This window comes from Natrix helvetica (genome assembly GCF_964273705.1).
Source record: "Natrix helvetica genome assembly, chromosome: 1".
Lineage (NCBI taxonomy): Eukaryota > Metazoa > Chordata > Lepidosauria > Squamata > Natricidae > Natrix > Natrix helvetica.
In genome coordinates, this window is record NC_138548.1 from 183,631,150 (window position 1) to 183,658,454 (window position 27,305).

Consider the following 27,305-nt stretch of genomic DNA (forward strand, 5'->3'; position numbering starts at 1 on the left):
TATCACTTTATGGAGGGATGCAATATGTAGCACGTCCACGCGACCTCCCGAGAGTTGGTGGGGAGAAGCTTCTCCCCCTCCCCCCCCAAAAAAGCAACCCCAGCCAAGACGCCCAGCGAGAAAGAGGCCTCCGCGCCGGACTTGTTGCTTCTGCCAAGAGCCAGGCGTGGGCTGCAGCCGAGAAAGTCGGAGCCGGTCCGGTGCAGCAGGAAGAGACGGAGAAGGCTTCTGCAGCCTCTGCCGATCGCCGCGCCTTCGCTTCCCTCCGTTGGATCCCGGCCGAGTTCTGAACGTGGACTGCGCGGCGCTTCGCGGGCTCGATCCCCCCCGCCTCCCCTCCCCTCCCCTCCCTCTCGGTGTGTTTTGTTTAAATGAGAAACATAGAAGGGGCGGGCCCTGGGCGAGCGTGTAATCGGATAGCTCTGCCTTTCTGTCTGACATCCACATGCTGCTCTGCCTGAAAAGGCTGCGAGGAAGCCGAGGCGGAGGCAAAGAAAGGGAAGAGCCGCCAACCCCGCACCAGCGTCCGCACAGCTTCAGTCGAGACCCCACGCGTCGGAGGAAGGAGGCGGCGGCGGCGGCGGGAGAGCAGCACTCGAGGAGTCGTTCGCGGCGCCGCATCCGGAAAACGCCTCTGGCGTGAAGCTGACCGGCAGCCGCCCGAGAGCGCGAACTGGCAGCGTGTTGGGGTGGGAGGGGGAAGCAGCCGGGCGCCGCGGGCTGGGAAATCACCACCCTTCGCCGGGAGCTCCGTTCGTTGCGCTCTCGCTCTCCGCCGCCGGGCTTGGGCGAGGACTGAGGGGGGTGCGCCGCTGATTGGGTGCGATGCCAAGGCGGCCCGTTTTTTTTTCCGGCAGCTTTGCGAAGAATCTTGCCGGCGATGCGGTACTGAAGGCAGCGGCGCTCTGAAGAAGGGGTCTCTCTCTCTCTCGCGTGCTTCTGGGTGTGCGGGGTTCTCCTGCTCCAAATATCGCCGGCTGTGCGCGCCTCAGCAGGGCTGCCGGGCGCTTTTCCCCCCGCGGAACGTCAGGAGTTCCCTCCGGGCCGGCGATCTTTTGGGGAAGTGGGTTTATCGCGGAGCAGAGGGGAGAGGAAGCCCCGGAACGGATTTGAAACCTCGGCAGAGGAAATTCTGGGACGGAATCCGGAATCGTCTCGGAGAGTTGCGAAAGAAAATCCCGCTTTCCCTGACCCAGCGCGGCTTGGGAGGAATCGCTCTTTTCCCATCTCGGTTTTCTCCATCCTCCCCGAAATGGATACAGTTCCTCTGCTCTGGGGATTTCTCCTCCTTCGTTTGGCCGGATCGGGAGTTTTGGGGCAAGCGGCAGGTAAGACCTAAGGGTCACCCCTTCCACTTTAAAAGACACGTCCAACCTGCCTCTGTCAACCAATTTCTTTCAAGGGAGATGGGGGAGCGACCAATCCGGGGTTACTCAGCCAGATTCTGTTTATATCTACGGCCGTAACTCTGCTCCTTTACTGAAAAACAACTTAAGCCCCACTTGGGTTGGTTGCAAAATGGATGATGACTTTGAACAAACTGAAAAGTCTGGGGTTGTTTTTAGCTGTGCATGTCACATATGGAATAAATCAAAGATCTAAACATACCACAAAGTCCCCCTTGCTATGTAATTTTTATGGAGGCGGAGAGAAAATATAACTTCTCCAAATCTGTCCTGTCTTTAACAAAAATACATAAATCACTTCTAAATGTGAGACACGTTTCGGATTTGCATTTCTAAAATAAGACAATTCTGACTGGGGTGGTGCTGGGAGGGAGATTCCCTTCTAGAAATAGAAAAGTTTGAGTTTTCAAAAGTGAGTGAGTGCTTTGGATTCGGGAAAGAACAGCCGACCACATCTTTGCTGCTTAATATCTAAGAAATAGAGTAACAGGGGATGTCCTTTGCATATGTTCCTGCACGCGCACGCACGCGCATACAGGTGTACTTTCTTCCATGGGGAGAAAGAACTTTATACAATTTTGGCTGAAAACCCTTGCAAAAAGGTTTAAAACTTTTCTGGATAAACTTACGGCCAAAAAGGTGTGCCAGGAAAGATCGAGGCAACCCATATGGCTCACTTCACCCCCCCCCCGGGTCCATTTCAAAGCGCAGTGAATTGTTAAAACCATCTATTGCTTTTTTAAAACTCTCCCAGCCTTGTTACTGAAAGAAAAAGGGAGGCTGGAACCAATCTCTGATTACTGGCGAAGAGGGCGCGCTAAACCCATCCGCCTTAATTACTCCTTTCGAGATATCAGGCGCTCCTTTCCTCTAAATTGGTTACTGAGCGGTCAGTGAAAACTCTGATAAGGCAGATCAGATCCACAAAGAACAGGGTCAGGGAGGGGAAGAAGAGCCAGGAAACACCAGCTTCATCCAGCGAAGTGGAGCACCTTAAGATAGTTTCGAAATGATGGGGGGGGGGGGGGACTCCCGCGCCTCTAGCGCGAAGCGAATACAAATTGTTCGCGGCGCGGTTCCAAGTCGATTCCAAAGAGGGGCTGATTCAATTCGAGGTCTGCTTGGGAGCCGCGTAATTCTGCGCACCGTTCCTGCACTAAAAAGTCTCCGGGAGTTACACGGGTTGTCCACCAGCATTCAGGGTGGCTCCTAACAACCAGGTTAGAATCAGGCTATGGTTTCCACGCAGATGGCTTCATTTTACCCATGAAAGAATTCCGCCACTGCTAGGCCTTTAGCTGAGCGCCAGGGTTTCTTTGGCCCCAAAGCTTTCCCCAAAGGGGCTTGAGCGTAAGCAAACCACTTTTGCCACAGCCCTGAAAAACACCACAAAGTCCCCCGTCAAAGCCCGGGACCTCTAAGTGGGTTTCAAACCCGGCTCTTTTACCTCCGGCAACGTTGGAGGGCTGCAGCGGGTGGGCGAGGACCAACTTCGGCCGGGCGGCAAAGCAGGGTGGCAGGCGAGACCTCAAAGTGCTGATCCAAACCAACCCCGCCAGAGAAAGGATCGCTACTGTGTAAGGGCGGCGAAGTAAGGAGCGTAAGAGCGATGGGCGGGAGGGTTGCCTCCTTTTTAACGTTCAGGTCGTTTCCCTCCTCCTCCTCGGTCGAAATAGCAGCAACGCTGCCATTCTCCTGCCTGCTCACCGGGAGGAGGCAGAGCCTGAGAGCCTTCGCGAGCCCCGCTGCAAAAGGTGGCACTGGATACATTGCCCAGGTCTCGCCGGGGCGGCGCTTCCCGCAGAGTCCAGGGCGTGTTACACGCCGCCACCGCTCTGGCTTTTGGCGACCACGAGCCTTGCGGCAGCGCCCGCCGCCCGTCCGAGGCTACAGAGAAGTGTCGCGAGTCCCACCAGACGAAGCGGGCTTGCCCTGCTGCGCCTCCGCCAGTCTCGCCCACTTTTGCGGACCTTCGGCGCTGCCCCCCCCCGCCCCGCCCTTCTATTTAAACAGCCGGCTATAAATCCCCTCGGGAGTCCGCGCGGAATCCCTGAGCCCCTCCCGTCCTCATGCAATCTTCTCCAGCCGAATTCCCCAAGGTCAGTTGGGCCGGGCGGTGCCTTCGCTTTGGGCGGCCTGAGGTTTGCGCCTGAGCTTCCAGCTGAAGTCTGACTTGCCAGGGTCTTCCCGTCGCCCGGCCTGGTCTGCCATGTTTTCTCGAACGAGTCTCTCCCAACCTGGTGCACCTGGCTATGGGACGCCACATAGCTCTTTAGGGGAAAGAAGCCCCCAAGGGTGGGCTGGGCGGAACACAAGACCCACAACTATTAGGCAAGGCGGGTGCGGGGCAAAGGCTGGCTGAAGTGCGCTAATGCTGGCCCAGGTTGCGCTGTCTGGCTCCCCCTTGCTTCCAAAAGGGACCACCGGGAAACCCATCCTGGAAGCTGCAGCTGATGGAAATAGCCTCCCCTTCTCTCCCTCCCGCCCCTGCCCGGGAAAATCCGAAGTGGCCGGTGAGGTGCAAGGCAAACCCTTTCCGCTCTTCAGTGGTGCTGGTCACCATGATAAACATCAAGAGCCTCAAATGAAGGGATAAGAAAATAGACCCCGAGTTTCTGCTAAGTTACGCTTTGCCTAAGAAGAAAAAAAGGCAAGCGGAGCATTCCTATCTGTTAGATGAGCCCTTAAGGGTAAAGGGTTGGAAGCCCTGGGATGAGGCTAAAAATAACTGAGAGCCGTTTGAGGTCCCTTTTCCTTGCAGCCCCGAGTGGACAATGGCTATTTCAGCTGCATCGGTTGAGGAATCTCCCCAGAGGAAGTTCTTCCCCCTCACCTCCCCAGCCCAGCCCGGTGATTTCAGGGAAATCAGGGAAATCAGCAATATGATTGGAGTAATGGAGGGAATTCGAGGGAGAAAGGGTGATGAATGTATCGTAAATATTGGCTTGTTTCTGAATTCTTGGCACCGGTGCCTTGCTGCAGAGGGTGGCTGCCTTGAAGGCTGCAGTAGCCCTCTGTTGACAGCAGGCTGGATTTTAAAAAATTCATCTCGCCCGAGGTTGAGGGGCAGAGGAGCTAGGTACTGACAGACATGTGTGGCTGGTGTAGGTTTGCAGAGAATGCCCCTCTCATCCCAGCCCTTCTGTAAGCCCTGGGCATCCATGGAGGCTGAACAACCAACCCAGAGAGCCTTTTCATTTCCAGGGCTTGGCCGTTTTGGCAGCCATTCGGGCAGGAAGAAATGAAATTTCACAAAAGAATATATATGGCCTCCTTTGAAAAAAAAATGCCCCGATTAATTTAACAACAAATAATAGATTGTGCTAGTGTGTACATTGTGTGTGTGTGTGTGTGTGTATTTTAATTTAAATCCATATTGCCAAACTGAAACAAAATGTCTATCCTAACCATCAGAAGTTTCTCTTTGGGGAACTAAGAAGGATGGGTAGGCTTGTTTACTGGTCTTATCAGAAGGAATTGATTTCAACAGCCCTCCCCCCACTCCATATCATTTGCATAGGGAGGGCTGTGGATGGGGAAGGAGTGGAGATTTAGCAGGTGGGGATTGGCAAAAGTAGCTTTTGGGTCCCTCTCAGCTGTTAGGGTTCTGTGAATAAGGAGCTCTTCCCTTTTCCTCTGCAGCTGTTGTCTTCTGAAAGTCCCTGCTGGTGCATTTGCAGGATTTGTTGGAAGAACTGCAGATGTAGGAATTCTGTCCCCCCCTGCAATTCAATGATCTAAATTTTCTGGGGACTAGGAGAAGTTGTCCATATTGTTAAACCCCAGTCAGAACTTGATGGAAACCAAATGGCATTGTTAACAGGTTTAGAAGAAGTAAAAGCCTTGGACTTTTGCCAATGGGACTGGTGAAACAGTCACTGACGCTGCTTTTCAGTGCTGCTTGTGGGTTAAAACCTGGCAACTCAGGAGGGAGATGCATTGGAAGTTCCTCTTTGCCCAATCCCTATGGGCATCCTTTTGCAAAGGGGGGAGGGAGCAGGCGAGAGGCTGTCCCTTGTAGGGAGAATCATATCTTTTGCCCCTTGGCATTGGTTTGCAATTAAGAGATGCAATCTTCTTACTAATTTTTTTTTTGCAGAGTTTAACATTTTGGGTAAGGCATTGCGGGAGGGGGGGGAGACAAGAGGCATTTTGGGTTGCTTGAAAAGCCTTTGGACATTTTTAGAATATTGGAAAACTTTTTCTGTTATGATCAAAGTGAAGAGTCATTGCATATTGTGCTGGTCATCAAACAGTATATTGGTGTAGGAATCTAGACATTGTGGAATCTCGCCTTGAACTGTGGGTTGGGTGGCAAATAAATCTGATAAGTAAACAAAACATAGTCTTTGAAGCTAGTTTCAGCAGACTATGGTTAAACAAGCTTACTATAAAATTTGAACTCAGCAAGTGTCTAGTTTTCAGAGAGTTTAAAAGATTTCCCAAAACTGAGAAAGAATTAGGTAGAATGAAGAATGTCTCCTTCGTATTTTATTCGCTTTCTGTTTTGTAAATCTTAAAACATCAGGCTTTTTCAAGGACTTGTCTTGCGTTAGCTTTGCTACTGCTGTAGGAGTAAGACTACTTTAAAGGTATTTAGCATGTCCAGCTGCAGCTTAGCATTTACTGTGTTCAAGAAAATGATACACAAGTGGTATTAATTATGGGTAACCATGGAATGCAAGGTAGCTGTAGCATTTATGATGCATTTCTTTCCATAATGGGCTTCTATGCTGCTAATTTGTAAGCCCACTGATTTAAGGATAAGTGTAAGAAATACACAGAAATTTGGGTATACACTCTATGGGGTGGGGGGAGAAGTTGAGGAATGTAGAAGGAGCGCTCTCATTTGGGGACTTGAGCCGATCTCGGCTCTTGTCACCCTCAGGAGCAATTTCAGTTGCAAATGAACCTCTGCCTGTTGTTGCTTTTCCCAATGAGGAGGAAATTGTGGCTAATGCTTCATTTCAGCTGATTGATTTCTCCTTAATACCGACATAAAGTTAATAGAGGAGAGCAGAGCTGTGATTAAGCTATATAGCCCCAATTGCTTGACTTAGTTTGATTGAATCTCTTTTCTTTACAAATATAATCAAATAAATCTGATGCTTCTTTTGGAAGAAGAAAGCTGTTTAATGGTAAAGAGGAGGATGAGAGGGCAACTTGCAGGCCAAGCTCGTTTTAATTCTACAGACTTTGATACATCCACATCAATGTAGATGATTTAGGAAGTCATTCCTTAAGGGGGCATAGTCAAAATAATTCAAATGGGTGCGAATCACTGCTTAATACTCTGTAAACACTCCTCAGTATTTCCATGCAGGAAGTGAGGATTCGAAGGTTGATTTCCTAGCAATATGAAACACTAGTTGTGCTTACAGAATTGAGTATGAGAGTGGGAATCATTACAGGTTAGCTAACTTTCTCTACAGTTAGTAGAGAAGGAAGGCACAGCAAGAACATAGTGTATTGGTTAAGGAAAGTTGAGTACTTAAAATGTTGTATCTTCCTTACCCAGATGAAATAGGAGGAAGATTTGAGTTTTCCATTCTGTCTCTTACACAAGTAGTCCACAGCTTTCTTCTGCCCTAATCTTAACCCAGATTACTTCTCAGAGAGAGGAGGGGGTGAGTGAATCTTCTCTCCAGAGCCATTTAATCCTTGCCCTTTGGGCTCATTCCTCCAATTAGTTCTTGTAATAGGGAGGACATCTGCTGGTTTAGGGCATCAGGTACAAGCTGTGAGAAACTCATATGCTGCACTCAGTAAGGTAACTTTGCTGGCAGGAGTTACAGGGTTACAGGTTCATTCTTTAGTTCCTAAAGAACTAAAGAGGGGGGAGCTTCTGAAGATCAAAACGCCACATAACTAAAAATAGGGGGGGGTTGCTTTTATTTACTTAGGCAATGAATTTTTAAAATGCCTTTCAAAGCAGTTTACGGGTAGGACTCTTGCACTTCGCTATCAGGAAAACAAGCCCCTTAAATCAATTTTAGACAAAGAATGAACCAGCCTTAATCAAATACAATTAAAAAAAGCCATGCCAAGTCCAAAACATTATTTAATCAACCCAATTACTAAATATGATAAAAATTGATGATGGAAACCCAAACAATAGAAATGAGAGGAAGCAGGGCTGCTGCAGGAAATATTCAGGTTCTGTCTTGGTCTGATTCTAATACAGCTTCCTTTGTCCAAATATGTCCCTTTATTTGATTTTATTTGATTATTTGCTTTTCTGAATAACTGCCCTATAACCACATTGGCCAAAAATCTGCAGTAAGGCAGCTGACCTTGAAAAAGTCTAAATAGGATTGTGGCTGGTTAATATTTCGATGGGATATTACTAGGAAATTCCTACTAAACTGCGTTTTTATATACTAAAATGTCTCCAAAAGAAAGTATTGACAAACCACTCTTGTATGGTTACTAAGTAGGTGTCTATGGAATCTCTAGGTTGAGTTTCAGCGAGAAAGTCTTTATCTTCCCCTAAGGAGGTTCAGGCTTGGGAGTTCCCAAGCCAGGGTAGTTAACAATCCAGCTCTAAGGGAGACCCAGTTGACAAGACTCCCATACCCCCTATTTTCTCTTAGAAGGAAAATGTGGGTGATGTTTTGATTTGTAACAGCTTAGAGTTTTAAGTGCACTTATGAAGATTCCCCAGACATGTGTATGATTGTGGGGACAGGAGAAGAAGCATTATACCAGGGATTCTTTCAAAGTTTGTTAGGAAGAAAAATAAATAATTAGCCTTTGTCGTTATGGAAATGTAAAATGTTTAGCCATTAAAGTAAAATTGGTATGCACACTTGAGATCTATGCATCCTTTGGTTGGAAAATAGTAAAAGCATAATTGACTAGATGGCATTTATATATATATATATATATATATATATATATATATATATATATATATATATATATATATATATATATATATATATATATATATATATATATATATATAAAGCTTGAGTAGTTTTACTAAGTAAAAAAGGTCAGTCAAGGCCAGGTTTGCTAGGATTATCTAATAGTGGGAGATGATGCCATTTGTGAAAATGCAAAGCATCAAAGATACAAACCCCTTTCTTCTGTGTGGGCTTTTTCTGTTAATTGATTATGTTCAGTATTTTATTAGTCACACTGAAGCACAAAAGCAGTCATGTTGATCCACAAGGGAGAAAAGAAGCAACAAATCCATACCAAGACCCTCTTCACTAGAACAATTGAAGATTTATACCATCTTTCCTAGTGAAGGTTTCTTGGAAATTTGAAAGCTTGCAACTTTCTGTCAATCATCCCCTGACCTAATATAGACATTATCTCAAAATGAGTTAAGAAATAGTGTCTGCAGAAAGCTGCCCAGGAAAGCAAAATGGCTTAGTGATTTAAATCAAGGAGCCAGGCTCTCTGTGTGCAAACAGAAACCCTCACTTGGAAAAAGCTCTATAGTCACTAGATCCGTGATGGCGAACCTATGGCACGCATGCCAGAGGTGGCATGCGGAGCCCCCGCAGTGGGCACGTGCGCCATCACCAGCTGGTCTTCAGGAGCACCGGAACCCAAAGACCAGCTGGCAGGCATGCATGTGCTGCAGCACGCACAAAGACCAGCTGGCAGTGCACATGCGCGAGTTGGAAATCCGAAGACCACACTGGTCTTTGGGTTTCTGGTGCTCTGGCGCGCATGCGTGCATGCACATGCATTCCAGTTTGGACACTTGGTGCCGAAAAGGTTGCCATCACTACACTAGATGCTGTTCAGGAAAATTCCTCCCTCCCTCCCTTGGTATCCTTGGAATTCTCAAAATAATTCAATGGGTTTTTTGGGTGGTGGTGGTGGTGAAACATATTAATTATTCATCTTCAATATGCATTTCCATTCTAGCTGAAAAGGAGCAGACTCTCCACTCTTCTAGTCAGCAAGCAATTCAGGACACATGAATTTGGCCATGCAGTGTTCTTTTTGAAGAAGCCTATAACCAAAAGGACTACTAGGGGAGGGGTGTGAATGAATTGCTGACTTCGCTTCCTCTGCAGCCCCATGGAAACACAGTTGGTGGACAAGGAATAGAATGATAACAATAAGACTTTTATATTGCTTCATAGTGCTCTTACAGCCCTCTCTAAGCAGTTTACAGAGTCAGCCTATTTTCCTCAACAATCTGGGTCCTCATTTTAACCACCTTGGAAGGATGGAAGGCTGAGTCAACCTTGAATCAGTCAGAATCGAACACCTGGCAGTGAAATGCAGTTAGCCTGCAATACTGCATTCTAACCACAGCACCATCATGGCTCTGATAACATGCATTATCTTCTAGAATCCACCCTCACCTACATGAAGTTCCTTGGAGGCAAGAAGAGTTATGAAAGTTATGAAAGGTGGCTTCTTGATGTTGTTGTTGTTAAAGGAAGTTCAGAGAGGATACTGCACAGTAGTTTTTCAACCAGGCACAGCCTAAGTCCACAGGCATGTTGCTTCAATAGTGCTTCATAGTAAGTGCCTACTTGGTGATTTGTTTTGTGGGTCTTCTAAATCCAAGATCTAGGAGTGCAGGGATTTTCCCAAAGAGCCAGTTATGGTAAATGTAACTGGGAATCTGGAGGCTTGATTAGTCTCTCGGTTGACTGAGAGATGACTGCTCCTACACAGCCCTTTCTCAGCAGTCTTGAGCTGGTCTTGGTCTCTGGGGGATTAAAGGAAGGAAGGAAACCAATAATGAGTAGCCAGGATTCCTGTGAATCACTATAGAATCAAGAATGAGTTTGCTGTAAACTAATGCTAAGAAAGAGAAGTTGTGCTTAAGATAGAGTGATACATGGACAGTTGTGTTAATAATCTCCATGAGATTGAGTAAATTTTTCCAGCCTTTTCCAGCATAGGAATAAGTACCTGATAAATTATATGTGGCCCTTAGACGATTTATTTATTTATTGTCCCCATTCCCTTCTTCATTTGACAGCTGTTTTCCACTGCCCTCCATCCCTCCTATTTGGAATTACCTGTCTGAAAAGGTTTGAGCTATATAAAAAAAGCTTCAACTAAAAAGTTTCTGCTGTGGTGTTAGTTAAGATTTATGGATGAACTTTATATAACCTTGAAGTTAAAAAAAATCTAATGGAATTGATCTATTTGCTTTTTAAATTGCACTACGTTCAACTTTTCTTTGCCCTCCTGCATCATGGAATGGGCTAAATGTTTGTTTTCTTTTGTCAATATGTACAACTGGTTTGGAATACCGGACGCCATGACACAAATATGTAGACATGGGTGCTCTCTGATCTGATTTTATCCTGAAGACTTGTAGACATCTGGAGGACTTATTTGGAATTATTTAATTTATTACCTATTAGATTTTTAACCTGGATCTTCTGCCGCTCCCCCCCCCCCAAATTGCCTTTTGTCACTGTCCACTTTTTCTCCTGTTATTTCAAAAGTAAATGAGGCCCTTATTAATATTTCTAAGTTCTTAAACAACTGTATTAATTTTAGATCTATAAACTGATCCATCTGCATTGGGGCTATAAACGTATATCTAATGAGAGAGTCAGTTTAGTCTAGTGGTCAAGGCAGCAGGCTAGAAACTGGGAGACTGTGACCTTGGGGCAGTCACTTACCCTCAGCCCAATTCACCTCACAGGGTTGTTGTTCTGGGGAAAACAGGGGGAAGAAGGAGCATTAGATATGTTTGCTGCCTTAAGTTGTTTATATAAAAAATAAGGTGGGATATAAATAAATAAAAACAAATAATGGAATGTAAGATAGGATTCTTATAATTTCTCTCAATTCATTGCCTCCGTTATATGTAAAATGTGTTCAGGGCCTTATTTTTTGGGGGGGGAAGGGGGAGGATCTACTAGCAATTGTACCAGCAAGCTCTTATTACTTGCAAAAATAATTCATTTTATGCAAAGTGCATTCTCCTTGTGTACACATATTTCTCTTTGAAATACAATCTGCATTTCTTAGCTATTTTTGTTGCTTTATCTCCTGAGAAATCCAAAGTTTAAAAATAGATTGTGATGATAACATTTTGCAGAAAAGCACACTGCCACAACTTCCCTATAAGGCTGATAACAGGTTATGAGCTCCTTTTGCCGTAGCAGATACAATACAATACAATACAATAGAATAGAATAGAATAGAATAGAATACAATACAATACAATAGTAGAGTTGGAAGGGACCTTGGAGGTCTTCTAGTCCAACCCCCTGCCTAGGCAGGAAACCCTATACCGTTTCAGACAAATGGCTATCCAACATCTTCTTAAAGACTTCCAGTGTTGGGGCATTCACAACTTCTGGAGGCAAGCTGTTCCACTGATTAATTGTTCTAACTGTCAGGAAGTTTCTCCTCAGTTCTAAGTTGCTTCTCTCCTTGATTAGTTTCCACCCATTGCTTCCCTCAGGTGCCTTGGAGAATAGTTTGACTCCCTCTTCTTTGTGGCAACCCCTGAGATATTGGAACAATGCTATCATGTCTCCCCTAGTCCTTCTTTCTCTTAAGCTAAACATACCCAGTTCCTGCAACCGTTCCTCAGATGGCACTACCTAGTTGGCTGGGCCTAGTCTGAAAAAATGAAGTGGGGTCAGACCTGATTATCCCAGACCTGGATAGGTGTCTCACCAAGAAATCCAGAGATTAGCCTAAAGTAAAAAAAAAAAAAGTCCAAAAGTAGAGAATGACAAACTATTATTATTGCCAAAAAACCCTGCACAGCAGCAATCATATGCTGAGCATCTCTTTAGATTAAAAGACAAAATGTGCTTAGGAAACACATAGCCCCTGTCTCCAGTTACTTAAAGCAACTGTGTCTTGGTTTGAGGAGTTTCAGACACATGGGTGTCCATGCTTGCATCAGAGCACTTTTTGACTTTGAATCCAAAGTCCTTTCCCTGCTCTAGCAGTCATCAAGTTTAGCTGGAAAGAAGCTTTACCTTTTACCTCCTGAGTTTAAGGTAGATGTTTCAGCAAAGTTTGTTGTCCTGGTCCCCAATAATGCAGAAATAATCATGATAGCTTCCCACCCCCCACCCCCCATAGATAACAAATGGAGCTTTCAGTTGAAGAAACTGAGAAGATGTTGACAAAAGAAAGGGCAAAAGTTGAGAAGCTGTTAATAAACAAACCTGAAAGATCGAATAATGTGTATACAAAAGTAAACTTTCTACTAGCTTACTCAGCTATAGTCTCTTTTCTCTTCCAATCTGATGTGTTATAGTTAAGCAACACTTATAAGCATAACACTTTATTACATGAAAGGCTCAATATATTTTACAAGAGCAAATGTAAGCATTCCCAACAAATCTATTTTAAGTTGCTTTCTCTGCCAAGCACCACTCCCTCATTATGGCACTAAGAGAATAGGGACATTTAAATAAATAGGAAACCAAAAGGAAAGAGTTCTTGTTTCCTTTACTGTCAACACATTTCTTGTAACAGGAAATTGGAAGAGCGATTTATTTATTAGAAAGTACTGTTGAAACAAAAGGCTGGGTTTCAGCATGGTACAAAGCCATGGTTGGTTAAGTTTATTATTATTATTATTATTATTATTATTATTATTATTATTATTATTTATGCCCCGCTTTATATCTCTGAGAGATTGCTCAATGTCCATATTGATCCCCCACCCGCGATTTTATCCTTGCAACATCTCTGAAATTGGTTGAGAAACTGATTGATCTAAAGCAGTGTTTCTCAAAACTGGCTGTGCTGGCTGGGGGATTCTGGGAGTTGAAGTCCACAGGACTTAAAGTCACCAAGTTTGAGAAACACTGATCTAAAGTCAGAGATTCCCCAGTTCTAGTCCAGCATCTGACCACTGTATTACCATACTTACTGAATTGAAAAAGCCAGAGTGGTAGAATTGCTAAATAACACTAAGCCAGAAACCACACCGCTTGGGTTCAAAGAACTTTTTCTAAACCAAAGCAGAAGAAGCTACATTATGACATACTGTGTGTGATTGTACTGTATTTTGTGACCTCTTTCTAAAAAAGTATTTTGATGAAGATACCGTGGCAGTTTCACAGCATGAATCCAAGTACTGTTATTGAGAAGTCCAATTGAGCTCACTCTAGTAACTTTTTCTTAAATATAACTGAGGTCCAAATGGTATAATATGAAAAAAAAATTGTGTTGCCATGATGTACAGATTGTGTTGAGACCTTTAGATGCTTGTAGATAAAGTATCTTATTGTTGCTGCTGGAGTCCAATCAATGTATTGAACAAAGTAGGCTTAGGTTGGAATAATCTTCATTCTGATACTGGGTGTAACCTGTGTGCACGGCCCTCCCAGAGTTCCTCTAAGGGTTAAAGGTTAAGCCAGGTTATGGCTGTGATAGTAAAACATGTATCTTCCTGACTATTTGTGTTTAGTATTCAAGAACCAAAGTGTATCTGACTCTTCCAGTAACACTTTTATGTCCAGTCTTAATTCCCCCCCCCCCCCTAGTTCTGTAGACAGTCTAGACAATAATGCCTCTAGGTTTTTGTCACCGTTGTGTCATGCTTTCTGAAGAATGACTGTTTTGTTTTGTTCCTGTGTTATGTTGAATGACATATTTGAATCAATGCTATCTGTTTGGTTCTGCACATATAGGAATTGCGTTCATCTTTCCCCATTGGAAGATTCAGTTCTATAAGAGAGAGTAGCAACCACCTTCAAAATGTGGCAATGTTCTGTGTTCAGCTTATATGAGGTGTTGCTTTGAACATCTATGGAGGCACGGTGGCATAGTTGACTGTGTGAAAAAGCAAAGCTTACACGGCTCATAGATTTTCACCAGCTAGCCTGTTTCTTATAAAAGGAAAAGGAAACTTGCTAGGTGACGGGTGCCGCATTGCAAGACAATAATAGAGCGGTCTGAAGAGATAAAAGGAGGTGGGGGAAAAGCTCTGACTGGCTTGTTGCTCTCTTCTTACAAATATTTATCAGGATAAGCAATTCAAATCTTTAGCTGTGAGACATTCAGTGTTGAATAATCCCTGGTATGTGCAAATGGCTCGTTGTATTTCTTCCCAAATAGGCCACATTAAGTCCATGCCAATCACCTCTTGTTTGACAAAGATACAGACTTAAGAGTGGATTTAGTTAATTCACCTGTAATTTTATTTGTATTGGTCCGGCTCTGTCTTCAGAGAAATGAGTGTGATACCTGAGATCCAATAATGTGACTTCAGTACCTAATCTAGCAAGGGATAAAGATAAATTGTGACAAGGAAGAAGCCCTGACTTCCCCACAGATGGCTTTGGTAATTAACAAAGCAGGGTAAAAACACATGTTAGATGTAGATAAATTTATGCCCGGATCTGGTGTGTTCATCCATAATGAAAGCCTGTTTCAGTTCCCCAAAGGGATGTCAAATGTGAAAAGGGAAGAGTTTTAAATAGAAAATAGTCTGGTGCTCTACATAGAGTGAAAAAGCCTCCTGTAGTTCAGATACATTTCCTAAAACTGGAAGGGGTGAACAGAGCAGTTGCCAGCATGTATGTAGCCATGCGGTTTTGAGGAGATGGTTTAGGGCGGTGAATAGGAGACCAAGGATAAATCAGATGCTTGGGCTACCAGCTATTTTAATCTCCCTTGACTAGATATAAAAGGGAGCCAAAACAAATAAATCCAGTTTTGGATGGACATGCCGCATAGCAATTCAAATATTGTTTGTGCAACTTGGAGCAATGTGTGCTCATAAAGACCTTGAAATGCTTTGCTAAAAGCTAACATTTGTAGAAATGACTTCAGTAAATCTAGCAAAAAAAATATTGCAATGGGGAAACACAAGCCTGCAGCAAATATTTGTTAGCTGCTAACTGGTTTCTTTGGCTGAATTAAAGTTTTTCTTGGAAATGGGTTTTTTGAAAAGGAACTGGATGATTGTCAAAAGCATCTTTGAAAAATGTAAGCTTGCCTTTAATTAAGAATGCTATTTTGCCTTATTTGGTCATTGATACAATTCACTGGTAACTTTTAAAGCCCAGAGCCTTGAGATTGGCCATATATTGGTATATATTGCTTCCTAAGAGAAATTATCTAGGGCATGTTTTGAAAAGGCTTAGTTGTGTTTTATGTTTGGGATTGTTGTCCTCCTTACTTTAGGAAGCTGGACTTGAACAGCTTCTAAAGGATTGGCTGAACTGGAGTAGCTCCATTTAACTGCTATTTGCAATGTTGCCTTTAACAAGATTCCTGTCTATTCTATAATAAGATGTAAACATTTGTAAAACACATTGATTTCAGCAAGGGAGTTCACTACACTATTTAAACTGCTTTAAATGAAACCAGTGAATTTAAATAAGCTGGGTTTATATAAGTGAAAGTTGTGGAGGAAGAAGTGTATCTACATATTTCTAAGGAAGTTATTATATTTTCTGAACCTTTTTCATACTTGACAAATGGGTAACTTAAAAGAGAGACATTGGATATAAGGCAGCTTCCTTTGTTAAGTAGACCATTGGATCCTTCAGTATTTGATGAAGATTTAAAATGGAGAAAATATTTAGAAATATTGCTCTAAAACAGTATGTACAACTTTAGAAGAACTCTCACTGGCAAACATCATTGGGAAACCACTATTTTTTAGATAAATATATATGTAAGGAAAAAGAAACAGTTCCAAACTATCAGTAAATGTGTGGTAGACAATATAAAACAGTTATTGTCCCATATTTCATTTGTCTTTTTCCATTTGTAAGTACTGGCTATAAATTTTCAGGCAGAATACAAAGCTTCGTATCACACGTCCCAGTGGCCTCTTTGTTTGTCAATATGACTCAGTTTTTTACAAACTCTAGTCTGCAAAAGAATGACTAAGTCTTTTGGTGTGGTTAGAGGTGGATTGAACTGAAATAAAAAACATGAAAAGATAAATGATAATTTTGACCAAAAATATGGACATGCTCCTATAGAAGAACATAGTAGAACATTTTAAAAAGGAATATAACATTTCAGAACAAGCAGAATTGTTTTATTTATTAATGACTAATAAATTACAATGATTAATTGACCTCAGAAATGATATCCAGATATTGTGATGTGTCTATAGCTACAAAGATTGGAATCATGCAAGCTATGGTATTCCCTGTGATACTCTATGGAAGTGAAAGTTGACTTTGAAGAAACAAGATAGAAGAGTGTTGAGCTTTTGAATTTTTGGTGTTGGTGACGGCTTCTGAGAAGTGCCATGGACAGCCATGAAAACAAACTGCTGGATCATCGAACAAATCAATCCAGAACTCTTACTCAAGGCAAAAATGTCCAACTCAAATTATCCTATTTTGGGAACATTATGTAAAAGCTCCAGTGCTGGGAGAGGTGGCAGGAAAGAAAATTAGAGGGCAACCAGCAGAAAGGTAGATAGACTTAGTTACAATAGTGATGAGTGCACTGCTGGAAGAGCTGAAGAACCAGGTTAGGGAAAGGTCATCATGGAGAGAATCAATGCGGTTGCTAAGAGTAGAGAGCAACTTGATAGCATGTAATAAATCATTTTTAAAGTCAACTAATCTGGCTTTCAGGGAATCTGAGTATTTCTTAGCTTCCTTCAGTCATTTTTTCCAAAGCAGATTGTAGCAAAATACTAGTACCTTTTAAAAACACTATTAGCATGTATTTCCCAGTAAATGGTACTGTCACCAATTCTCAAGCATTTTCCTCACTTCCATAGATTGTGTTTCCTTAACCTTCACCTCTTCAAAGTTTTGATACTACCAGATACAGGTGAGTTGGGTCTGTTTTTGGAATGTTGCTTGGGCATTCTGTAATTCTTGAATACATGTTAGTTTCTTCAGTCTATGTTCTGTTGTTGAGCCATGCCATCCATGACAAATGTATGAGTTACCCAGTAAATCTAATGCCTCACCAATACTGCATCATTTTTTTTCAAGTACCTGAATCCTAGAAGGGAGATAGAGTTTTTTTGAGTGACAGAAACATGTACCAACCCAGCTCCATATTTTACTCAGTATTGCTTCCTGTATTTTTGGCTATGGAAACAGCAAGGATCTTGGATGGAGGAATATACAGGTAGTCCTCGACTTACAGCAGTTTGTTTAGTGACTGTTTGAAGTTACAACGGCACTGGAAAAAAGTGAATTATCACCATTTTTCACACTTATGACCATTGCAGAGTCCCTGTGGTCATGTGATTTATATTTGGATGCTTGTCAACTGACTCACATTTATGACTGTTGCAGTGTTCCTGAGTCATGGGATCCTCTTTTCCAACCAACAAAGTCAATGCAGAAACCAGATTCACTTAACAACCATGTTACTCATTTAACAGCAGCAGTGATTCACTTAACAACTGTGGTAAGAAAAGTTGTAAAATGGGGCAAAACTCACTTAACAAATTTCTCAGCAACATAAATTTTGGGCTCAATTGTGGTCATAAGTTGAGGACTGTTGGATCTTACCGTCATTTAATTGAAGTACAATTTAGTACTGCCAAAGATCAGTGTGCAATACTGAATCTCCAAAAGCCTTTGGATTAAAAAAAATAATACTACACCAACTGAACTTGGCAACAGAATTCAGTACAGTATGAATTATACTGTGAAAGCATCATAAGCAACTCACTCAGGCTTAGACTGTGGGAAATAATTTGGACTATATATTGTCAGAAGTTTAAAAAGGTTGCATTGACTTTTGAAAAGAGAACTGTTCTTTCCACTATGTTTTGGACTTTTCTTTTGTGGTATTAGCCCCACTGTTACCCAAATACTAGCTATATAAAGGTCTTGGATTTTTGTTTTCTTGACCTATTAGGATGAATAATTTCTGATCCTGGAGCCGTTTTAAATTATGGGCCCCAAAAGAAAGCACAATAATTATTCTCTGCATATGTTGTACTTCTCTCTCTTCCTTCCTACTCTCTTCCTCTCTTCACTTTTCTTTCAATATGTTACTGAGTCTGCTTTGATGGCTCTTACCTTGGGTTTTGCTTACCTAAAGATATATTTTTTATCTCTCAGGTGTGAAAACACCAGTCTCTTCTATCTTGAACTTCAAAGACAGGATGCTAGTTAAAGACAAATCCAGACATTCTTCCATGATGTCCTTGAATAGATGCATAGGATTCCTGGTTTTTAATCCCTATTTCTCTGTAACAGAGCAACTCCCCAACCCTTGGACAAAGAATGCAAACAAAAATAAAATAAGGAGGAACATGGCTTTAGCAGGATTCCAGCATGGTTGCATTCCAGGATACAGTGGCCTTATACCATCAATAGCCTTAGAGGAGAACATTAGAAAGCTGTCAGGTTCAGATAAGGCTGGGATCCTCTCCTGGGGGACCCTCAGTTGTATTAATAAGGAAAAATTAATTTTTAACCTCTGGGATGGCTGCCAAATCCTATGACCTTTTGGCAGCCCAGCTGTGCTGGAAAAACAAATTGTAGGTATGTAAGAACAAAGGGGAGGGAATCCTACCACAAATTAAAGTACAGAATTTATTTATGATGGAGGAGGGAGGAGTACAGTTTTGTACTGCCAAAATAAAAATATCTCTCTTTTTTGATACTGCCCTCCACTTAGCACTGGATGGTTGTAGATACAAGAATTGTGTTTCCCATGAGGTCCTAGATTACACTTGTCTAATCCAGAACTTGAGACAAGTGACAGCAACATCATACCCAAAGGAATGAGGGAGTGTCAACAATTCCAGTTTTACCTTCATCCTAATAGCAGCCTTTTGACACTTCTAATTAATACATATGCAAGAAAAAGGAGAATTAGTTCCTTGGCAAAAACAAAAACCACCCTTCTATCTAGCTACCAAAATTCCTACTAGAATTGAAGTCTATATTGTAAACCACGGCTGCTCCTGACACAGTTTAACAGTGGCACTTAACAGAAGCAGAGTTCTAGTCATAGTGTTGTAAATGAACAGGGTAAGCCTCTTTGAAGTCAACGTCAAATCAAACCTCAAAGGATGGTCTCTGATGTCCTTGTATTTCTTTCCTTGTAATTACAGGAAAAGAAAAATCCCTCTGTTGCCTAAGGTGGAAGTTTGCCTTAATAAAGCCTTCAGGAATTTGCTGTCTGTTGGTGCAGTGTGTACTTTCCAATATTTGGTTCCAGTCCTCTTCTGTTTGTTCTCACAGAATATTGCACCAAGGATGACATTTTCCTTTGAATTATGAAATCTCACGATCATGTTATTTCCTGATTTAGAAATCTGACACTTGAAAGGTCAATTAAGAAGTGTTTCTCCTGTCTATGGAAAAAGTGGGAAGACTGTTCCCAACTGCAAATAAATGCCTGTAATAAGCCACTGGGAAGTCCTGGCTTAATTGTTGGTTACTTTAGAAGAGCAAAGTTATCAGGTCTGTAGTTATTTACAAGACCACTTACTACAAATAGAATCTGCAAAGAGTACATGTTGAGAGGCTTTATTCTTCCCCCCAGTGTGAAGAGCAGTTGGATGGGACTCAGGAGAATGCATTCTCTCTCCGAGCATCCTTTCTCCAGAACAAGTTACCGCCAGAAATAGCAAGTTCTATGCTTTCATTCATGACTCTTAGGAATCTGGGAGACCCGGCTCTTGGGAAAAGCTTTTGGGAATGAAGTTTAGTTTTTAGTTTACTTTATTGTCATTGCACCTTGTACAACGAAATTAAATGCCATCTTCAGTGTACATTATAACTATAAAAATAAAACACAAACACACATCCTTCACATTCTATCTATACAATTGAATTGAAAACCCGATATTGCATTAGTATTGCACTATACAGTAGAATTCAATATAATTACTGCTGTGGGATAGAAGCTGTTTTTCAGTCTATTTGTCCTTGTTTTTATTATCCTGTATCATCTGCCAGATGGTAAAAGTTCAAAAAAGGGGTGCTCAAGATGTGGTGGATCTTTAAGAAAGTTTTGAACTTTCTTAAGGTAGCGGAAGCCATAAAGAGGGGAGAGGGCAACAAATGATCCTCTGGGCAATGACGTTAACCCTCTGGAATGCTGTCCTATCTGCCACTGTGCAATTGGCAAACCATACACAGGTGCAGTAAGTTAAAATACTCTCTATGGTGCAGCGGTAGAAGGTCAACAGCAGTTTTTCATTCAGTTGTTGTTTCCTGAGAAGTCTCAGGTAGTATATTCTCTGCTGGGCCCTTTTGACCAGTGCTGCAAGGCAATGGTGGGTTTCCACTTTTTTACCAATGGTTTGCTTGTGTGCGCGCATATGTACTCATGACACTTCTGCATGTGCAGAAGCATCCAGGCAGGTGGGCAGAGCCCACCGCCGCCACTGCCACTACCCGATCTGGGCCAAACTGGAAGCAACCCACCTCTGCTGCAAGGGGAGTGCCCCCAGATAAGGTCCTCTTTTTACCCAGAAACTTAAAACTGGTCACTTGTTCTCCATTGATAAGCAAGGGCTGAATGTCCGATCTATTCCTTCTATAGTCGACTATAAGCTCCTTGGTCTTATTGGTGTTAAGGACCAAATTATTGCCTCCACACTATGAAAGCAACTGGTCCACCTTATCTTGATAGGCAGACTCATCCCCCACCCTGGAGATTAGTCCCACCACTGTTGTATCATCTGCAAATTTAATAATAGTATTACTAGTGTGAGTGGGAATGCAGTCATGCACATATAAAGCAGTGATGGCCAAAAGTGTTTTTTTTTTAGTTGATATAGTTTCTCAAATCTGGCCACTAATTATTATTCACTGCAGGGCATTCAGAGCTCTCTACAACTACTGTTTGGTTAATGTTTCAGCCAACCAATTTTCAAGAAATACCACTCATCCAATTAGAGATGCATATTAATTTTCCATGTTTTACAATAACAAACTAGGAACTAATACTATATCATGTTATATTCCTAGTAAACCTGGTCAGTGAATCAATAGCAAAAATTGTTATGAAAATATATAAAATGCTACTTCACTATGTCGTCAAAATTTTAAACTAGAAAGACTCCATAATAATTGGGCGCTGCAATCGAAGATGGAGATATGTACCAATTTGCTTACAATTCTGCTACTCCTGGATTAAACATGAAGCAAAGTAAGGCCATGCTTAAGACACTGAGGGAAAGGGGGAAAGTACAGAGTTTTCTCCCCAGCTATCATGCCCTCAGTTGTTCCACTGTGATAATTTAGTCATTTTTAAAAAAAAATGTTTTTAACTGTCATGTTTAATCATCATTGTTAAAAAAATGTTTTCTTGGGCATGGTGTGTGACTAAAGTTTGAAAGTCTGATTTGAAGATGTCAGATATCACATTTGATTCCATTTTATGTCATGGCATGAGTATGACTTCTGTGGAGGGACAACATGTTTGCATCAGTTGGCCTAAATCTGGCCTTGAATTCTGCCAATCTGGTCTGAAAATGTTACAATTTATATCATGCAATTTATAGCCAAGTGCCCGAGTTGCCTGTGGGTTATCAGTTCCTGATGATTTGCTAAAATGAATTTTTAAGAAACCGGGGGGGGGGGGCACAGAGTTCCAGTGGGATTAATCAAGTTCAGATCTTCAGTCATCCCCCTGGAGTTTTTAAAAGACTTTCAAGAAAATCTACCATCCTTAATACAAAAGTCCTATATAACATTAATGAGATTCTCCTGCTATAAAGAAGATATTCTTCAAATGTTAATGGTATCAATTGATGAGATTTACATATTTTATGAAAAGTGATTGAAGTTAAGTCATTTGAAACCAAGATGGTACTTGTAATTATTCTTCTTGCAAATTTTATTCATGGTTTCCATCAATAGCTGAGTCCGGTCCTGTAAAATCCTTTATCTTCCTGCTCCATGTATTGAACAAATTGATATCATGATTAAAAAGAGTATGGCCAAGTAATGGAGAAGAGAAGAAAGGTTGGGGACCTTTTCTAAATTTATGTAGTACCTTTTAAATAGGCATTTAACCACTCAGCCCTGCTGCGCAGTGGTTAGAATGCAGTGTTGCAAGCAAACTCTGCCCACAGCCTGGAGTTCAATCCTGATGGGGCTCAGAGATGACTCAGCCTTCCATTCTTCTGAGGTCAGTAAAAAGAGGACCCATATTATTGGGGGCAATATGCTGATACTGTAAACTGCCCAGAGAGTGCTGCAAAATACTGTGAGATGATAAGTCTGAGTGCTGTTTCTATTTGAAATATATACAGTAGTTTCTCTCCTATGTGAACTATTCTAAGCTATCTCTCAAGATTTTTGTGGGAAGAAAGGAAAGAGGGTGGAAGCAGTAAAACAATTCTAGCAAGTATATCTCAGCCCCACATATAAACTGGCGACTTAATTTAGAAAGAAAAGGAAACTGAGGAGATCTGAACTCTATTCAAATATCACCGCATGAGCCTGGGAATAATGCACCATGTTGATAGAAGAATGGAGGGAAAGGGAGAGAGTTTTAAGATGATTTCCTCCCCACCCCCCAACCCAAATTAAGATGACTCCTTAAAAGGCTGAGGTTTGCAACATGAGGCACTACAGGTGCAGCCCTGAGAAGACATATATAGGATTATGGACAGAAGGCCAACTCCAGAAAAATAAGGAATGGATGCTGGAATACGCTGTCCCTCTTTTTGCTTCTTCCTTGTTTTCCACCCCTGAATTTGGTTTATGGGATGCAGGGTTCTTCCTAGAATCCACAGGAGTCTCCATAGAAAACCTCCATTGTAGCTCAACAGAGTGGCTCAATGGGAAGGAACAGGATGGGGAGGATAACTGCAGGGAAGTTATCGGGATTCCTCCAAGGGCATATTAGCCAAGGGCTGAAATGATGGCTGAACAGCAGTTTGCCCTGGATTCTGTGAAAAGTAAATAGCTTTGACTAGCTACTAATTATGGAAATTCATACGATATTATTTCACACAACAGTGTGGTTCTTTAGCTGGTGTTGGCCTTCATATGCACCAAGTTCCTCCCACTAATTAGTAATATGATGTATGATATTATGGGTCGTCACATAATCACCTAGATGTTTAGTTTGGATTTGGCATTTTTATCTACCTGTTGAGCCCTTCTGAATAACCTGGGATGACAGATGTTGTTCCTTGATGGTGTTAAAGGTATTATATTTTTTATATTATATATGGTAAGATTACTATTACTATTATCATTATTATTCATCGCACAGTCAGCCAGATGTTCAAACTAGGGTTTGGCATTTTTGTCTACCTATTGAATCCTTACCTCAAGGACCTGGGATAGGCAAACCTGGATGTTTGATGGTGTTATAGATATCGTTGCAGGATGGAAGGAGTTCCAAGTAAAGCCGCCTTCTGCAATTGACTGATGGCAAATTTGTCAATGCCAATGGTATTCAAATGGTGCTCCAGTTGTTTTGGGATTGCACCCAAGGCACCTATTACTATTGGTACTACCCTTGCTTGCCTTTGCCATAGTCGTTCAATTTCTATTTGTAGGTCTTTGTAGTTTGTTATCTTCTCCAGTTCTTTCTCTACTATTCTGCTGCCTCCAGGCACTGCCACACCCACTATCCAGACTTTGTTGTCTTTCTTATCGACAACTATTAAGTCTGGGATGTTATGTGGCAGGTGCCTGCCTCTCAGGATTCTGAAGTCCCAGAGTAATTTAACTTCTTCATTTTCTATGACTTTTTCTATTTTATGGTTACACCAGTTCTTGTTTACAGACAAATGATATTTCTTGCAGATCTTCCAATGCACTATTGTTGCTACTTTGTCAAGCCGCTGCTTGTAGTCTGTGTAATCTTCTTTTAGCAGTTTACCAGGTGGTCTACTGTTTCTTCAGCTTCTTTGCATAGGCAGCACTTACTGTCTGTTGCTGTTTTCTCAATTTTGGCTTTGTATACATTTGTCCTTAAGACTTGGTCTTGTGCAGCCAGAATTAGTCCCTCAGTCTCTTTCTTTAACTTTCCTGCTCTTAGCCATTGCCAGGTCTTAATATTATCTATCTATCATCATCATCATCATCATCATCATCATCATTTACTGGTATTATGGAAAGTCTGTTTACTGCAACTGCAAACTGCTAATTAAATTAATACAAATATTAATTAAATTAAAACAAAGTACTATTTAAATCAGGTATAGAATAGGTGGTATCTAGATCAACAGTAGTAATTGTAAGTGGTACCTAGGTGTCTTAGTGGACCAATACAAGTACTAGCCAGTTGTGTGTTGCAGCTGCCAAAACAAAAAACAAATGGAGCCATAGGTTGCATAGATAGGGGATGGCATCAAGATCATGAGAAGTGATAACACCACTTTATACTGGACTAGTGAGACCACACTTGGAATAATACATCCAGTTCTGGTCACCCTAATAAAAAAAATGATGCTGAGAAGGACAGAGAAAAGCAACAAAGATGATAAGGGGTCTAAAGGCTAAATCTTAGTATGAATGGTTAAGGGAATTAGGTAGGTCTAGTGTAATAAAGAGGAGGAAGAGGGGTGACATAATAGCCAGTATTGAGAGTCTCTTGCAGAGAAGAGGGGCTCAACCTGTTCTCCAAAGCACCTGAAGGCAAAAAGTAATGGGTGGAAGTGCATTAAAGAAAGATACAACCTAGAACTAACAATTTTTTGTGTGATAATGAGAACAATTAATCAGTGGAACAGCTTGCTTCCAGAGTTGCAGGTGCTCCATTGCTGGAGGTTTTCAAGAAGTGATTGGAGAAACATTTGTCTGGAATCGTATAAGTGCCCTGCTGGAGCATGGGGTTGGACAAGAAATCCTTCAAGGTCCCTTCCAGCCTCCTCCTCCTCCTCCTCCTCCTCTTCTCTTCCTTCTCTTCTTCCTGTTAGTCTATCTTACACTAATACTTGTGTACTGAATTTAGCTTCTGAGTCCTGCATGTTTATTGGCATTGTTGCTCATTTTTGTATTCTATTTTTATTTACAAAATATATACAGGTAGTCCTCCAGTTACAACCACAATTAAGCCCAAAATATCTATTGTAAAGTGAGAAAATTTTTAAGTGAGTTTGCCCCATTTTATAACCTTTCTTGCCTCAGTTGTTAAGTGAATCATTGCTGTTGATAAGTTAGTAATCTGATTGTTAAGTGAGTCTGGTTTCTCCATTGACTTTGCTTATCAGAAGGTTGCGAAAAGGGATCATACCACCCTGGGACACGGTTCATAAATATGAACCAGCAGCCAAGCATCTGAATTTTGATAACATGATCATGATCATCAAGGTCATAACTGTGAAAAACGGTTATAAGTCACTTTTTTTCCAGCGCCTTTGCAACTTTGAATGATCATTAATGCACTATTGTAAGTTGAAAACTACCTTTATTCTCCTTCAGTCCAGCTGGACTCTAAGTGATTGGCCACATAACAGTATATATTATAATGCAATCAGGGTGATTCAATAATATAAAACAGAAACAATATATCACTATAGTAAAATGAAAGCTTCCATTGATGTCTCAAGAATCGGTCTTTAAACACTCTCCAGAAAAGCCAAATCTTTACAACTTTCCAAAATCTGAAAGGTTGACAATCTTCCTTGCCTCAGAGCTCAAACTGTCCCATAAGAAGATAGCAAACTTCTCAGATTTTCTGCTTACTTATTTGGTACCAAAACAAGCACTAAGTCTACAACATTCAAGAACCTTCTTTTTACTGCCTAAAACTTCTCAAACTCAAAATACTCTTCCCACTCCAGTGCATTATGATGTCAGCAATCACATAAAATTTCCAGCCTCTTCAAGTAAAAATAAAAATGAAATGTAGCCCCTACACATGGATCTGATTCAGGCAAAACAGTATTTTCGAAATATGTGAACATGTCAGCAAGTAAAATGTGATCAGACAGAAATGTGACGTAATGTAAAATTTGACATTCTTTCTTTTTGTCTTCTGTTCCTATGTGATGGGATAGTGCCTTATTGTGACTGAGGTTTTATACCCCCACAAGCCTCTGTAGCTGAGAGGAATTCTAAAAGGATGACACCCTGCCTCATATTTTACCTATTAAATGTTAAAGTCAACAGATGGGGAAGGAAACTGCCGCTGCTTTAGGCAGCACATATGCAGAGCATAATTCCAGTCTAACTGATAGGGCTTCCACGATATATAAATATATATATAGAGAGAGACATGAGTACAACATGGTCCACTTTATCTTGATCCACAACAAAGTCTCTGTCCTATGCTTGCAAACTCTGATTAGGTAGAAATCTAAAACATATGTCTCAATTTCCTATGTTACAAGCTGAACAAAATAGATGGTTTGGAAGAATTCTCACTTTTCTTACACTAAAGATACATTATTGACCCCATTGTTGACATTACTTGTCCAAATGTTATGATTGTGGCCAGAAAAAGCAAACAAACATTGATGTGACATTCTTTTCAGTGGGAAATTCCAGAAATCCAGGTCTTTGCTATGAATCACTCTATGAACTATAAAAAGTGCTATTAATTGTCTGACACAATAAACTATGGGGAGTGTCCCTTATCATCCAGTTGAAGTGTCCACTCTATTTTCTGCTTAATTCTGGAGAATGCACAACTGCATTTTAAAAGTAGGTAGCAGTTTTATAGGAATGTTTCGCACCATATTCCCTTTAGAGTATTGAATTGTTCCACATGTGCTGGCTTACAGATATTTTTCAGAGCAACATGAGTAAAAAATGCAACATTTGAAATGCAAAAAAACCCCTGTGTTCTGAATTACTATAGTATAGTTTCTCAGAAATTGGTCTAAGTAAATATTAAATATTAAATATTGTTTAATAGGGCTTATTGTTCCAACCTCAAATTTAGAAATATTACTGATAATGAATAGCCTTGATGCTGGTCACTAAGGAACACATCTCCACATGGAAGGAAGAAATAATGATTAACATGTTGGTACAATATCTGGTACATTTTAATACAATCTTTTGGAAACAATGTAAAAAAATATTTTCTGTCTTAAAACTATCCATTTTTACT

General features: G+C 41.4%; 1 protein-coding gene across 3 annotated transcripts in view; it reads left to right on the forward strand.

Moving 5' to 3' along the window:
* The first annotated feature begins 437 nt into the window (after window positions 1-437).
* The window catches only part of NRP2 (neuropilin 2), a 194,335-nt gene continuing 167,467 nt past the window's right edge, over window positions 438-27,305 (forward strand). For all 3 annotated transcript variants that reach the window (XM_081937861.1, XM_081937862.1, XM_081937863.1), the window contains exon 1: window positions 438-1,328. In XM_081937861.1, coding sequence (XP_081793987.1) covers window positions 1,253-1,328 — 76 coding nt within the window. In that variant the 5' untranslated portion in view covers window positions 438-1,252. The remainder of the gene's footprint in view (window positions 1,329-27,305) is intronic.